Source organism: Oncorhynchus masou, chromosome 18, assembly GCF_036934945.1.
Source record: "Oncorhynchus masou masou isolate Uvic2021 chromosome 18, UVic_Omas_1.1, whole genome shotgun sequence".
NCBI classification, from domain to species: Eukaryota; Metazoa; Chordata; class Actinopteri; order Salmoniformes; family Salmonidae; genus Oncorhynchus; species Oncorhynchus masou.
The window spans coordinates 28,138,512-28,154,460 of NC_088229.1; the positions used below are offsets into that span (position 1 = coordinate 28,138,512).

The following is a 15,949-nucleotide window of genomic DNA, read 5'->3' on the forward strand; positions in this document are numbered from 1 at the left end:
TGATTGGGGATCATATATAGTTTGTCATTTTCCTTTTGGGTTTTGTGGGATTTTGTTTTCTGTATAGTTTATTTTGCCTTACAAAACTGTGCGCTTTTGTTTTTGTCATTGTTATTTTGCTTTTGGTGTCATCAATAAAAAGAACGATGTATGGCTACCACCTTGGTCCGTTCATTCCACAAACGAGAGCCGTAACAATATTACCTCGACTAACCGGTGCCCCCGCAAGTTGACTTTGCACTGGTACACCCTGTATATAGTCTTGCTATTGTTATTTTACTGCTGCTCTTTAATGATTTGTTTTGAGTTGATTTGTATCCCGGATTTACATTTACTATGTTACGCTTACCCCTGAGTCCAGGTTGTTCATTCAGACCCAACTGGTTGTGCAACACAACCCAAAGACAAATCTCACAAGATGTAAGCTAGATCACAAATGTTTTTAGCCCTACTTAGGAGGCTGCTTCTATAGTCTAAACATAAAAATTAAAATAGGCTACGCATTCTGGACAAAATCCAGAGGACATCCACTGTTAGGCTACCTATTAGTAGATAAACTGTAATGTAATTACACTCTACTTTGTTACCTTCAATATTCCTGGCTGTATGTTATTTAACTAGTTAGCTAGTAGCCCAACACAGAGAAAGAGGGAGAAATCCATTGGCAGTGGTGCTCTCCATGATCCGGAACTGATAGCAAGCAGCCTAACAGCCCAACACAAAGGGAGAGTGGCAGGCTGCTTTCCATGGTCTGGAATTAGTAGATTAGCCTCGTGGCTTATTTTATTGAACCCCTTTTTTTAAATTTCCACCTAAAATGACATACCCAACTGTAACTGCCTGAAGCTCAGGACCTGAAGCAAGGATAAGCATATTCTTGATACCATTTGAAAGGAAACATGTAGAAGTTTGTGGAAATGGGAAATTAATGTAGGATAATATTATACATTAGATCTGATAAAGGATAATACAACAACAAAAAACAAGAGTTTTCTATTAATTTTTTTTTATTTGAAATGCAAGAGAAAGACTTTTTGATGTTGTCCACAAGATGGCAGCAGTGTGTGTGCAACGTTTCAGATCAATTCAGTGAAGAATTACATCATGACACAATATTATGCATATTAAAGTTTGCCCCCACATGTGCCAAATTGGTCAATTTATACATTTTCGAGTACATAACTATAGAGAACATACAAAAATGCTATAGTAATAACAGATTTAAGTTTACACACTTCCAGAAATGTAATACATGATGGATTAGTAGCTTCCCTACAGACATTTATTTTATCAAACAAAACTATGCTACATTTAATCTCTGGGAGCCTCAGGATGACAAATCAGAGCAAGATTACTGAATGTCAGTACATTATTTACCTTCAGAGGTTAATCAAATCAAAGTTTAATTGTCATGTGCGCCGAATACAACAGGTGTAGGTAGACCTTACAGTGAAATGCTTACTTACAGGCTCTAACCATTAGTGCGAAAAAAAGGTATGTGTGTGTGTGTGTGTGTGTGTAAGTAAGTAAGTAAAGAAATAAAACAACAGTAAAAAGACATTTAAAAATAAGAGTAGCAAGGCTATATACAGACACCGGTTAGTCAGGCTTATTGAGGTAGAATGTACATGTTGGTATGGTTAAAGTGACTACGCATATATGATGAACAGAGAGTAGCAGTAGCGTAAAAATAGGGGTTGGCGGGTGGTGGGACACAATGCAGATAGCCCGGTTAGCCAAAGTGCGGGAGCACTGGTTGGTCGGCCCAACTGAGGTAGTATGTACATGAACGTATAGTTAAAGTGACTATGCATATAAGTTAAACAGAGAGTAGCAGCAGTGTAAAAGAGGGGTTGGGGGGGGGGCACCCAATGCAGATAGTCCGGGTAACCATTTGGTTACCTGTTCAGGAGTCTTATGGCTTGGGGATGAAAACTGTTGAGAAGCCTTTTTGTCCTAGACTTGGCACTCTACTGCTTGCCATGCGGTATTAGCGAGAACAGTCTATGACGGGGTTGGCTGGGGTCTTTGACAATTTTCAGAGCCTTCCTCTGGCACCGCCTGGTGTAGAGGTCCTGTATGGCAGGCAGCTTTGCCCCAGTGATGTACTGTGCCCTACGCACTACCCCCTGAAGTGCCTTGCGGTAGGAGGCCGAGCAATTGCTGTACCAGTCAGTGATGCAACCGGTCAGGATGCTCTCGATATTGCAGCTGTAGAACCTTTGTATCAAACCAGTTGCTGTGATAAATGTGTTTTGTCATTGTGCACTATCCTCAAACAAAGGATATTTTTTAGCTACTGTAATAGCTACTGTAAATTGGACAATGCAGTTAGATTAACAAGAATTTAAGCTTTCTGCACATATAAAATATGTCTATGTGTAACGCTTGTCTGATGAAGAAGGAGTGGACCAATGCGCGGTAAGTGTTCAAGATTTAGTTTCCAAACACTTGAACAAAATAACAAAGAGCAAAACGACAACGAACATTTCTGTCAGGTGAAGAAACACAAAACAGAAAATAACTACCCACAAAACACAGGTGGGAAAAAGCTGCCTAAGTATGATTCTCAATCAGAGACAACGATAAGACAGCTGCCTCTGATTGAAAACCACACCCGGCCAAACACAAAGAAATAGAAAACATAGAAATAAAGAAACTAGAAGGCCCACCCTAGTCACACCCTGGCCTAACCAAAATAGAGAATAAAAGCCTCTCTATGGCCAGGGCGTGACACTAGGTCCCGGAAAGTTGGCTGATGTTTACGTCATTCTTGTCACATTATCACATATTGAGCAACAGCTGTCCCGGTTTAGGGACACCAATCCCGCAGAGGTTAACTAGTTCAGTACCATGGAAAGCACCACATCCAACGGATTTCTCCCTCTTTCTCTCTTTGCTTTTTGTGTTGGACAACTTTCCTGTTCGAAAATGTGTCTTTGAATAGATTGACTTTGCTGTTCCTCTAGGCCACAATAATAAATAGTGGCCTATGTACTGGGGTTGGAACAACACGATCTAACACTTTTCCTCAATGATATGTATCTGTTCATCCCCTATTCATTCAACTAACTCCCTGCTTTTCGCACTATCCTCTGCTAGGAGCCTGTGAGCCTCCTTCACACGGTCCAGGATCCAATGTCAGTCAACCCATTGACCCACCCTCCTGACCGCCTGCCTGCTCCAATGGACTCTCTGCAAAGTGTATTGAGACTTTATGAAATGGACTTTGAATAAATTGCGACTTGACTTAAGTTGACTTAACTAATGATTGTACTTGTGTCTTCTTCAGTAATGTACACTATTTGCTGAGATGAGGGTTTTAAATGAACCATTTTTTAAAAATGATTTCACCTTAATTTAACCAGGTAGGCCAGTTGAGAACAAGTTCTCATTTACAACTGTGACCTGGCCAAGATAAAGCAAAGCAGTGCGACAAAAACAACAACACAGAGTTACAGTCAATAACACAATAGAAAAGACAAATTGAAAAGTCTATGTACAGTGTGTGCAAATGTAGAAGAGTGGTCGAGGTAGACAATAAATAGGCCATAGAGGCAAAATAATTATAATTTAGCATTAATACTGGGGTAATAGATGTGCAGATGATGATGTGCAAATAGAGATACCAGGGTGCCAAAGAGCAAGAGGATAAATAATAATATGGGGATGAGGTAGTCGGGTGTGCTATTTACAGATTGGCTGTGTACTGGTACAGTGATCGGCAAGCTGCTCAGACAGCTGATGCTTAAAGTTAGAGAGAGAGAGATATAGGACTCCAGCTTCAGTGATTTTTGCAATTCATTCCAGTCATTGGCAGCAGAGAACTGGAAGGAAAGGTAGTGTTGGCTTTGGGGATGACCAGTGCAATATACCTGCTGGAGCACCTGCTACGGGTGAGTGTTGCTATGGTGACCAGTGACCTGAGATAAGGCAGGGCTTTACCTAGCAAAGACTTATAGATGACCTGGAGCCAGTGGGTTTGGCGACGGATATGTAGTGAGGGCCAGCCAACGAGAGCATACAGGTCGCAGCGGTGGGTAGTATATGGGGCTTTTGTGACAAAACGGATGGCACTGTGATAGACTACATCCAGTTTGCTGAGTAGAGTGGTGGGGTTACTTTGTAAATGACATCGCCGAAGTCAAAGATCGGTAGGATAGTCCGTTTTAGGAGGGTATGTTAGACAGCAAGAGTGAAGAAGGCTTTGTTGCAAAATAGGAAGAAAATTCTAGATTTCATTTTGGATTGGAGATGCTTAATGTGAGTCTGGAAGGAGAGTTTATAGTCTAACCAGGCACCTAGGTATTTGTAGTTGTCCACATACTCTTGGTCAGAACCGTCGAGAGTAGTGATGCTAGTTGGGCGGGAAGGTGCAGGCAGCAATCGGCTGAAGAGCTTGCACTTAGTTTTACTAGCATTTAAAAGCAGTTGGAGGCCACAGAAGGAGTGTTGTATGACGTTGACGCTCATTTGGAGGTTTGGTGCCGCACAGAATGGTGTCGTCTGCGTAGAGGTGGATCAGAGAATCACCAGCAGCAAGAGCGACATCATTGCTATATACAGAGAAAAGAGTCGGCCCGAGATTTGAACCCTGTGGCACCCCCATAGAGACTGCCAGAGGTCCGGGCAACAGGCCCTCCGATTTGACACACTGAACTCTATCAGAGAAATAGCTGGTGAACCAGGCGAGGCAGTTATTTGAGAAGCCAAGGCTATTGAGTCTGTCGATTAGAATGCGGCGATTGACAGGATGCCTGGTTTGACAGAGTCAAAAGCCTTGGCCAGGTCGATGAAGACGGCTGCACAGTACTGTGATTGACAGAGTCGAAAGCCTTGGCAAGGTCGATGAAGACGGCTGCACAATACTGTCTTTTATCGATGGTGGTTATGATATTGTTTAGGACCTTGAGCGTGGCTGAGGTGCACCCATGACCAGCTCAGAATCCAGATTGCATAGAAGGTACGGTGGGATTTGAAATGGTCGGTGATCTGATTGTTAACTTGGCTTTCGAAGATTTTAGAAACGCAGGGCAGGATGGATATAGGTCTATAACAGTTTGGGTCTAGAGTGTCTCCCCCTTTGAAGAGGTGGATGAACGCGGCAGCTTTACAATCTTTGGGGATCTCAGACAATACGAAAGAGAGGTTGAATAGGCTAGTAATAGGGGTTGCAACATTTTCGGCAGATCATTTTAGAAAGAGAGGGTCCAGATTGTCTAGCCCAGCTGATTTGTAGGGATCCAGATTTTGCAGCTCTTTTAGAACATCAGCTGTCTGGATTGGAGTGAAGGAGAAGCGGGGGGGGGGGGGCTTGGGCAAGTTGTTGATGCAGGGAGTGCTGAGATGTTGGCCAGGGTAGGGGTAGCCAGCTGGAAAGTATGGCCAGCCGTAGAGAAATGCTTATTGAAATGATTGATTATCGTAGATTCATCAGTGGTGGCAGTGTTTCCTATCCTCAGTGCAGTGGGCAGCTGGGAGGAGGTGCTCTTATTCTCCATGGACTTTACAGTGTCCCAAAACTGTTTGGGACAAAACAGTGAGTGCTCCAGGATCAAAAAATGAGGATCAAAAAATTAGTGCTCCAGGATGCAAATTTCTGTTTGAAAAAGCTACCCTTAGCTTTCCTAACTGAGTATATTGGTTCTTGACTTCCCTGAAAAGTTGCATATCGCAGGGGCTATCCGATGCTAATGCAGAACACCACAGGATGTTTTTGTGCTGGTCAAGGGCAGTCAAGTCTTGGGGCATGCTTATTTAAGATGAAGAGGAAAGTACTTTTGAAGAGCAACCAGGCATCCTCTACTAACAGGTTGAGGTCAATATCCTTCCAGGATACCCGGCCCGGGTAGAGAGGTCTGCTCGCTGAAGTGTTTTAGGGAATGTTTGACAGTGATGAGGGGTGGTCGTTTGACCGCGAACCCATTACGCACACAGGAAATGAGGCAGTGATCGCTGAGGTCCTGATTGAAGACAGCAGAGGTGTATTTAGAGGGCAGGTTGGTCAGGATGATATCTAAGAGAGTGCCCATGGTTACGGATTTAGGGTTGTACCTGGTAGTTTCCTTCATAATTTGTGTGAAATTGAGGGCATATAGCTTAGATTGTAGGATGGCCGGGGTGTTAAGCACGTCCCAGTTTAGATCACCTAACAGTACGAACTCTGAAGATAAATGGGGGGGACGATAAATTTACATATAGTGTCCAGGGAACAGCTGGGGGCTGAAGGGGGTCTATAACAAGCGGCAATGGTGAGAGACTTGTTTCTGGAAAGGTGGAATTTTAAAAGTAGAAGCTCAAATTGTTTGGGAACACACCTGGATAGTATGACAGAACTCTAAAGGCTATCTCTGCAGTAGATTGCAACTCCACTCCCTTTGGCAGTTCTATCTTGATGGAAAATGTTACAGTTAGGGATGGAAATTTCAAGATTTTCCTAAGACAGGATTCAGACACGGCTAGGACATCCGGGTTGGCGGAGTGTGCTAAAGAAGTAAATAAAACAAACTTTGGGAGGAGGCTTCTGATGTTAACATGCATGAAACCAAGGCTTTAACGGTTACAGAAGTCAACAAAGGAGAGCACCTGGGGAATGGGAGTGATGCTGGGGGCTGCAGGGCCTGGGTTAACCTCTACATCACCAGAGGAACAGAGGAGGAGTAGGATAATAGTATGGCTAAAGGCTAAAAGAACTGGTCGTCTAGTGCGTTCGGAACAGAGAGCGAAAGGAGCAGATTTCTGGGTGCGGAAGAATAGATTCAAGGCATAATGCACAGACAAGGGTATGGTAGGATGTGAGTACAGTGGACGTAAACCTAGGCATTGAGTGATGATGAGAGAGGTTTTGTCTCTAGAGGCACCATTTAAGCCAGGTGGGGGGGGGGTGGAACAAAAGGGCTAGCTAAGGCATATTGAGCAGGGCTGGAGGCTCTACAATGAAATAAGACAAAAATCACTAACCAAAACAGCAGTAGACAAGGCATATTGACATTAGGGAGAGGCATGTGTAGCCAAGTGATCATATGGTCCAGTGAGTAGCTCGGCGAGCTGGAGGCACAGCTATTTAGACAGCTAGCAGACCGGGGCTAGCAGGCTAGCAGATGGGCCTCAGGGAGACGTCGCAACGGATGAGCCTGTTGAAACCCCCTCGGACGGTTACGTCGGCAGACCAGTCGTGATGGATGAGGCTTTGTGTCGGCAGCAAAGGGTCCAAGCCAATTGGCAAAAGAGGTATTGAAGCCCAGGTATTGTCTGATGGATTTCTTCGGCTAGCCGGGAAATGGGCCTAGCTCGAGGCTAGCTCCAGGCTAACTGGTGCTTTCTTCGGGACAGAAATGTGAGCCAGGAGTAGCCTCTTGGATAGCAGCTAGCTAGCTGCGATGATCCAGAGTAAAGGTTCAGAGCTTGCGGTAGGATTCCAGAGATGTGGTAGAGAAAAAGCAGCCCGATATGCTCTGGGTTGATATTGCGCTGTGCAGACTGGCAGGAATTGACCGGGCTGAGGCTGGCAGATGTCTGAGTTAATGGTGATGACTGCTAGCAGTGGCTCACTGACTACTAGCTAGTAACAATGAACTGTATAGGCTACACATAGTAAAAGGGGCATCATGTTAACCTTGTTAATCCTTACCTTCTCATATAGGGCTAAGGTAATGAGTAGAGCAGGTATAGTACATCCCTTTACACTTTAAACAAAGCAGATAGCTACTTTATGTACAAGATGTCAATGCATAAACAAATACACAAGAAAATACATTCCTAGCTTGTAAACCAGAACACATTGTTTTAGTTTCTAATGCCAATCTCTAATACAACTGGGAAGGTATACACTGGAATGTGTTTGTTATATAGACCGTCTTCTTTCCTTCCAATGCCTGCTGATGCACTTTTTGGTCCTGAGGCTACATCTGTGACAATGTCTGATGGTATTCTCCACAGCAAACACTCTCTGTCCTCCTCAACCCACTCCTCCTCCACAAGACTCTTTCCAACTGCAATCTGTCATAAGGAGGAGAGGACTGGAAATTAGGGCCTGCATTGTGGGGCATCAAAATATAAGACATTTTCACTTTATCCTGAGTCATACACTGTAACACACAAATTTCTGACATTAACATGATTCAGAGCTTGTTCGTTTGATGACTGTTGACCGTCATGTACCAACCAAATTTTCATATCTCAGTTGGTAGATATGCAAAGTTGTTTTATAGCACAGAAAGCTTGATCTGAACTTAACCACAACTTTAATAAGTAGGCCTAGCCTACACAATGACCAAAGATATGTAACTGTTGTAAAGATGATTGCCAAGGGGTTGTCTTTCCCTGTTATTGTGCCCCACTCTATCCCCAATTTCTCTACATCAACATTAGCTAAACCATTCTTGCTTAGTGAAAATCAAGTAATTCATATTTATCAACACAGTTGAAGTAGGGGTTTTATTGTTAGCTGAACGTTTTACGAATAGGTCATTTTCAATAAAATGTCACAAAAAGGTGTAGTGTTCGATTTCTCTGTTGTGAAACAAGGAGACCCATAGCTTTTCTAAAACCATTGACAACTGTGTGCTGTTTTCAAGGGATTGTCAAATACATGTTAACTATTTGGTTGTAATATCATCACCTCCTGAAGAGCATAGTCAGACCTACACATTTCTGATTATTCCATGCAAAACAATTGCACACATTTAGCTCTATCATCAGTTATACAACATCAATTGATCATGTAATTTCAGACATGTAGGGTAGCCTCATGATATATCTTAATATAGGCCACCATTAATTGGATATTTGAGTGATATTTAATACAAGTGAACTATATCTGACAACTATGAGTGGTTTAGGTTAATTTCACATCTTTTGTGGGCTCTGCCTATCAAACAGCAGAAGGACCATTTACCGTGGTACATAGCCGCGGGAAGTAGGGGTGCTGAGGGTGCTGTAGCACTCCCTGAAAATCATAATTTAAAACATATATTAATATAAAGATATATATATATATATATATATTCACAAAAGTAGTGCACTGGGCCTTTACTAGTATCAGCGGACCAATATAGACATCTGCAGGATTCAGTAGTTGGAACTGTCGAGCTGTAGCCCTGTCCCTTTCTCTGCTATTGTCATTCTAATATAATCCAGAGAGAACAAAACCCAATCCTCAAAGGTGCAAAGTGATGGACAAAGACACAAAACATCCACATCAAATTAAATAATTTCTTGATCAAATAACATGGAAAATATTACTATAACATCCTTACAAACCACTTAATGTATATTACTGTATTGTACATAGGCTGGTAATCTAGGTTTGGTACCTGTAGACCTGAGTACGTTGAGACATCAAGTGGATTGTGATGATATGTGGCTCAGTTGGTAGAGCATGGTGCTTGCAACACTAGGGTTATGGGTTTGATTCCCATGGGAGACCAGTACTATAATGTAGGCCTTACTACTGTAAATTGCTCTTGATAAGAGCACCTACGAACATGTAATAGACCGTTTCAGTTAAACTTATTTCTAAGTTTAAATTGCTAAATATTTAAAGGAAGTGGAAAACATATCAAGCAAATATTTTTTATATTCCACAAGTATTATCAGATTAACTGTTTAGTACAAATCATTATCAGACTCAAATTACAAATGCTGGTAAATACTCAAATACATTTCGTAAAAACATTTTCACAAAATTAGTTATTTTAACAGACCAATATAGACATCTTCAGTGCGGACATTTTCTATTATGCATCATTAATGTTTACTCATCATGAAAATCATGCAATTACTTGCAGTATAACTCTGATGATACAGCAAATGTGCGCAATTGTTTTGCATTGAATAATCGGACATTTGTCGTTGCTGACTATGCTCAATAGGTGACGATATTAAAACCAAATAGTTATAAAATGTATTTAACAATCCCTAGAAAACGGCAAGTAGTTTGTCAATGGTTTTAGTGGAGCTGGGGGTCTACTTGCAGCCAAATCAAACGTATTGTGACGTTTTAATGAAAACGACCTGTTGATATGATTTGATGCACTCACACTTCCGTACTCGGAGATGGTGGCGCTGAACAGCAATTGTAAACAAGCTCACGAGTCAGATCTTATTTAGGTAAAAATAACGTAGTACAGGACGTTCGTTGAGTATCATCGGGTGTTTTCTGTGGAATGTGAGTAACTTGTTACCTTCGTTGTATTCTGATGGCTTGACATGTATTCACTGTTGTGGTTAACTCGAAATCAGCGATAACGAGACTGGAGCTAGCCAACTGGCTAACAAACCTATCCAGTAGCATTAGCAGCTAACGTTTGCAAACTAGTTACCTAGCTAAAAAAGTCGGCTAACCTAGCTTTCTTGCAGTCATATCCAGCTGACATAACAGTTGCTCGCAAGCTAGCTAGTTGCTGATCAGCGAATGCAATTAGCTATATCTAGCTACGGTAACGCGTCAACTGGCCAGTCCACTAACGTATGACTGAACCGCTTTTTTTCTGATAACTAGTTCTTTACATCCGCCGTGCAGCCCAGTTTCACAATATTACCATATGTCCCAGCTGCTTGAAGTAATCACGAAAAAACAGGCATTATTTTGGTGCATTTTTCACCCTGCCAGCTTCTATTAGTTCTATTGAACACCGTGGCACCAGTTCGTCTCCTGAACGTTCTATTCAATTAAAATTGCTATGGCCTCGCGCTAGTGTTCCAGTTTAGCCAACGTTCTTTTGCCGTTTTTCAGCCTTGGGTGAATTTAGACTCGTTCTATTGTCCAGCCTACTGACGCAGCCGTAGTCTCGCCTAAGCTTGTCGAAATCAACCCGTCACAGAATTAGGCATTAGAATATAATATATACTAATATAATTAGTAGTTTAATAAGATCTCTATGCCCTGTCAGCTGTTGCTGTTATCCAGGATGCCAGGTCTACCAGCTTGCTAGCATGACCGGTCCTTGATCATGACTTTTGGTCATGTAGTGTATGTGGGCACCTGCTCCTCAAACCTCTCATTCCAAAATCATGGGCATTAATATGGAGTTTGTCTCCTTTTGATGCTGTAACAGCCTCCACTCTCCTGGGAAGGCTTTCAAATAGATTTGGAACATTGCTGAGGGGACTTGCTTTAATCAGCCACAAGAGCATTAGTGGGGTCAGGCACTGATGTTGGGCGATTAGGCCTGGCTCGCAGTTGGTGTTCCAATTCATCCCAAAGGTGTTTGATGGGGTTGAGGTCAGGGCTCTGTGCATGCCAGTCAAGTGTTTCATCACAGATCTCGACAAACCTTTTTTTGTATGGACCTCGCTTTGTGCACGGGGGCATTGTCATGCGGAAACAGGAAAGGGGCTTCCCCAAACTGATGCCACAAAGTTGGAAGCACAGAATTGTCTAGAATGTCATTGTATGCTGTAGCGTTAAGATTTCCCTTCATTGAAACTGAGGGGCCTAGCCCGAACCATGAAAAACCACTCCAGACCATTATTCCTCCTCCACCACCAAACTTTACCGTTGGCATAATGCCTTGGGCCAGATTCGTCTGTCAGACTACCAAATGTTGAACCGTAATTCGTCACTCCAGAGAACGCGTTTCGACTGCTATGATGGTGCCACTTTGAAAGTCACTCAGCTCTTCAGTAAGGCCATTCTACTGTCAATGTTTGTCTATGGAGATTGCATGGCTGTGTGTTCGATCTTTCTACACCTGTGAGCAACAGGTGTGTCTGAAATAGTTGAATACACTAATTTCAAGGGGTGTCCACATACTTTTGTATATATAGTGGAAGTCATTGGATGAAGGAGTCTTCTCTATGGAGTAGTTTTGTTAACCGCCCAACGCATCGTTTGCGGTATGATTTTGGAAGCATAAGGATCTTATCTTTCATATCAGCGAGAAATAATAATACAAGGAAAGGTTAAATAGATAACCCTAAGCCCTGTAAAACGGTGTAACTCAGTGTTCCCACATGACCATATCTCCATGTTACAGCGCTTGTTTAATGAAAAAAGACGTGCTAATTAGCTATCTAGTGTGCTCCAAACACTTGTTTCTAAGCATAACTCAGTAAGTTTATCAGAAGTGTAGTTTTGTGGATTGAGGCACCCATAGATGTATGGATCTGTGCAGAACTGCTACAGTAAGTGTGTGTATATATATATATATATGGTTAGTTTCTCGCTTATGACAGATAAAGGCCATATGTTTCGAAAGCTATATCACAAGCGATGATTATTGATGTTTCTGAACAATAAAAAACAGCTTTGGGATTGTAGTTCACATGAGCCAGTCGTGGGCGAAGCAGAATGCTGCCTACAGTTTGAGAGCTAGACAGCTACATCATAATTAGCTAACCCATTTGGAATTGCAATTGCCTGCTGTGCCACGTATCAACTGACTGTAACTAGCTAATATGAACCATCTTTTTGTAGCTGGCTACTATCTCAGTTAGTGTATGTGAAATGTGGAAGTAACTGAGTTGTTACACGTTGTATCTCATTTTCTAAGTTGCATTCAAACTCTCATCTCCATTCTTTCCCTCCTCTTTCTGAAACACAGGATTCCACCTGTGTGGAAGTAACCCAACTGCATGTGCCAGTGAATGACTGAGAGATCTACTGCATCTGTAAAGATCTGTGTCTGTAGGCCCGGCAGCCATGTCTCGGAAGCAGACAGGAAAGCCAGTGCGTGGTGGAAACAGGAAGTGTGATGCGGAGCGGAAGCGGGATGAGCGGTCCGCGCGCAGGGCAATCGCAAAGGACCGTAAGAACCGCCCCCAGGACAGGGATGATGGAGAAGAGTTCGTCAGCTTCTCCAACCAGCTCCATGCGCTGGGGCTCAAACTGAGAGAGGTGCCTGGAGATGGGTAAGATTCAGAGAGAGAAGGACCACGTTCCAGGCTGACTACATTGCAGACACTTGCCAGACCTCACAACGCAATAGGTATTTAACATATCAGCTAACCACATATTATATGATATAGCATTCTGATGCCAGACTGTAATTGATGATGTGGCATGTAATCATTGGTTGATGCAATGCAAAGTCTGGAATGAAGTCAGCCTGGAATGCCACCAAAGTGCTGTTATAAATGTCTGTTATAACGTTGACTAATACTGTGTCCGTCCTGTAGTAATTGCCTGTTCCGGGCTCTGGGTGACCAGTTGGAGGGACACTCTCGGGGACACCTGCGCCTGCGCCAGGAGACTGTGCAGTACATGATGTCACACCGGCAGGACTTTGAGCCCTTTGTGGAGGATGATGTGCCCTTCGCACAGCATTGTAAGGAAATGGCCCAATATGATAGAAACCAAATACTATTTGCATGTGAAAATGTTGTTGGCTGCCCAAGTTTCTGATAGCATGCAAGTCAACCTAAATATTGTCTTTAAAGGTCTTGTCACTAATGTTTCTCTCTGTTGTTATGTTGTTCTCTTCCTCTCAGTGTCAAACCTCTCCCAGCCTGGCACTTTTGCTGGCAATGATGCCATCGTGGCGTTCGCCCGCAGCCAACAGCTTAAAGTGGTGATTCATCAACTCAACACCCCACTGTGGGAGGTAGTAACCTCAATGACACCCTATTGCTCATATAGTTTACTACTTTTGGCTTGAGATATTAAGCTGTATAAAGGGTATAGCAATGCAGAATTGGGTAAGCACTTCATTTGACTTTGTTTGTTTTTAAAGGAGATCCCAATCTCATTAAGTAGACCTATTTTTGTTTTGTTTATTATAATTTTTTTCTGAAAGAACAATAGGAAAGTAAATAAGGGCGTAGTACAAAATAGAAGGGTATATATGAAAAAGTCAGCGAGGAGAGGCATGAATCCCCTGTTGCGAGGTGGTATATATGGTATTCTGGCACACTACTCTTTTTTTAAACTGAAGTCCTCTTCTAATGAAACAGAATGTACGAAATACCCCTATTGATAGTTCCTACTCATTATGTTTCCTCAATTCAGATAAATGGCTCTGAGAAGCTGGTTGGCCGAGAGTTACACATTGCCTATCGCTATGGAGACCATTACGACAGTGTAAGACCATTCGGTGACAACTCTGAGAGCCCTGCTCAGCTGCGTATAGAGGTACGAAAATGACCCTTTCAGCTAAAACACACTACCAAATATTTTGACCTTTGGATTAGTCCTATTCTCACAATAACCTTTACCTCCCCCCACCCCACTCTTGTCCCTTCAGAATCTACATAATTCGAGTGGGCAGCGTGAGTTTGGTGACAGCCAGACAGACAGACGGAAAGCCCCCTCGCCCACCTCCTCAGAGGAGGACAATGTGATCCTAAATTCCCTGAAGAACATGGGCCCGAACTGTGAGTGTCTTCTCCCCCAGTGCATTCTGATTATCAGTGTCTACTAGCTGTTTGGGGTCCTTTTCTAACCCCAATTCCCTATCAAACTTTAATTTGTCTGCAGTCTTAGCCTACCTCTTATAATAAACATTGCTAATAAATACAACTGATGTTTATTGGCTGTTTTGGGGAGTTCCATCTTTTAGAGGGAGCTACCAACCAAAAATCTCTTGATAATGATCAACAGGAGCATCTGATATATTCACTGCAACTGACCCCATGTGTTTTGTGTGCTATGTCTCTCAGGTGAAGAGGATCATCTGTTTCAGCTGAGTGTCGCCACAATCAACGCTGGGTGGCTGTTGGATTCTGAGCTATCAGCCCAAGTGTGTCACGGCCAGTGTGCCTCGGGATCATGCTCTGCGTGTAGAGAGGCAGCGACAGAATGCAGTGATCACAAACTTCCACCTGATGGAGGCAACCTACACAAATCCAAGGTAAGATGCTCAAATTCTAATTCTTTAAAAATATATATTCTTTTGTAATTTAACACATTCTATTCAGACAGTAAGGAAATTAGATGGGGAGACAGGCAAGTTGGAGAAACAGTGGGAACACTGGGAGTGGGAACAGTGGGAACACATGGATTGAACCCTGGTCTCATGTGGGGAGTTGTAATAGTATATGTGACCCCCTGATTTTCAACCCCTCTCTCAGGCTTCAAACAAGCAGAGGAAAGAGCAGCAGCACTTGGTGAAGAAAAAGCGACAAGAGGAAAGGCATCGACAGAAGGTTCTTCAGAGCAAAGGAACACCTGACCAGAACCTCTCGGAGCCGGTCACTCTAGTGCCAGCTCTAAATACACTTAGTATATAGACAGAGCATAGCCAAATAAAGCAGCGGTTGACAATGTTTTGCACACAGAATCAATCACATTGGATGACTTTCATTACCCTTTAGTTTCTTTGCAAATGTATAGTGCCTGCGATAGGGTGTGTGTGAATGTGTTCAGGGTTGTGGTTGACTATGAGGATATTGTTGTACATGGTTTCCTCTGTAGAGTCAATACAGTGTGTCTCTTTCTATGCTGGTGAATGAGGGATGATGTTGACATTGACCATGCAGTACATCTTGGCCTCTTGAGTTTGTTTTGTGTTGAATTTCTCTGATTACAGCCAAAGAAGAAAGGGAAGAGAGAAACATCATTGTAAACAGAATGAAATGTTTTGTGAACAATACTGAAAAGTTTAGGTGACTTGTAATGAATTTATATTTTATCTGGTTAATGGCAGTTCCAGTATTATTGATCAGGTTTAAAGAAATGCTTCATTTGGGAGATTTGCTTATGAATGATTGTGAAGCACTCTGTCTTGTATGACATGTAATGTGGCAATAAATGAACATCTTTACAGTATTTGATTTCATTAATATTTTGAAATATCTCATCTTAAATGTATATTTTTTTAACTTTTTGATTAAGTACAGTATGTCAATGACTGAATCAATAGATATCTTCAATAGCTGATACAAGATAGCATATTACATTCTGGTAGGCTGCACTGTTATTTTCTGTGATAATTTGGGCAATATTTTGGCCAATGATCTTCTTAAATTACAAGTATGTTTTATAAAACTGATTTATTATTTTACCATGGAT

The 15,949-nt window shown here is 42.4% G+C and overlaps 1 protein-coding gene across 2 annotated transcripts; it reads left to right on the forward strand.

Moving 5' to 3' along the window:
- Window positions 1–10,040: 10,040 nt before the first annotated feature.
- otud3 (OTU deubiquitinase 3) lies at window positions 10,041–15,706 on the forward strand. 2 transcript variants are annotated; one of them, XM_064922809.1, is made up of 8 exons: window positions 10,041–10,168; window positions 12,546–12,852; window positions 13,120–13,268; window positions 13,432–13,544; window positions 13,949–14,071; window positions 14,184–14,313; window positions 14,599–14,789; window positions 15,010–15,706. In XM_064922809.1, the coding sequence occupies exons 2-8, from the start codon at window positions 12,644–12,646 to the stop codon at window positions 15,166–15,168; spliced, it is 1,074 nt and encodes a 357-aa protein (XP_064778881.1). In that variant the 5' UTR covers window positions 10,041–10,168; window positions 12,546–12,643; the 3' UTR covers window positions 15,169–15,706. The 2 variants fall into 2 exon arrangements, with proteins under 2 accessions (XP_064778881.1, XP_064778882.1); XM_064922810.1 differs by having other exon boundaries at window positions 10,052–10,110.
- The last annotated feature ends 243 nt before the right edge of the window (window positions 15,707–15,949 follow it).

Bases quoted from the DNA above. Each gene is read 5' to 3' on its own strand.
- otud3 (XM_064922809.1), top strand. From the start codon at position 12,644: ATGTCTCGGAAGCAGACAGGAAAGCCAGTGCGTGGTGGAAACAGGAAG. The intron at 12,853-13,119 runs GTAAGATTCAGA...TCCGTCCTGTAG, and splicing joins AGAGAGGTGCCTGGAGATGG to TAATTGCCTGTTCCGGGCTC. The intron at 13,269-13,431 runs GTAAGGAAATGG...TCTTCCTCTCAG, and splicing joins TGTGCCCTTCGCACAGCATT to TGTCAAACCTCTCCCAGCCT.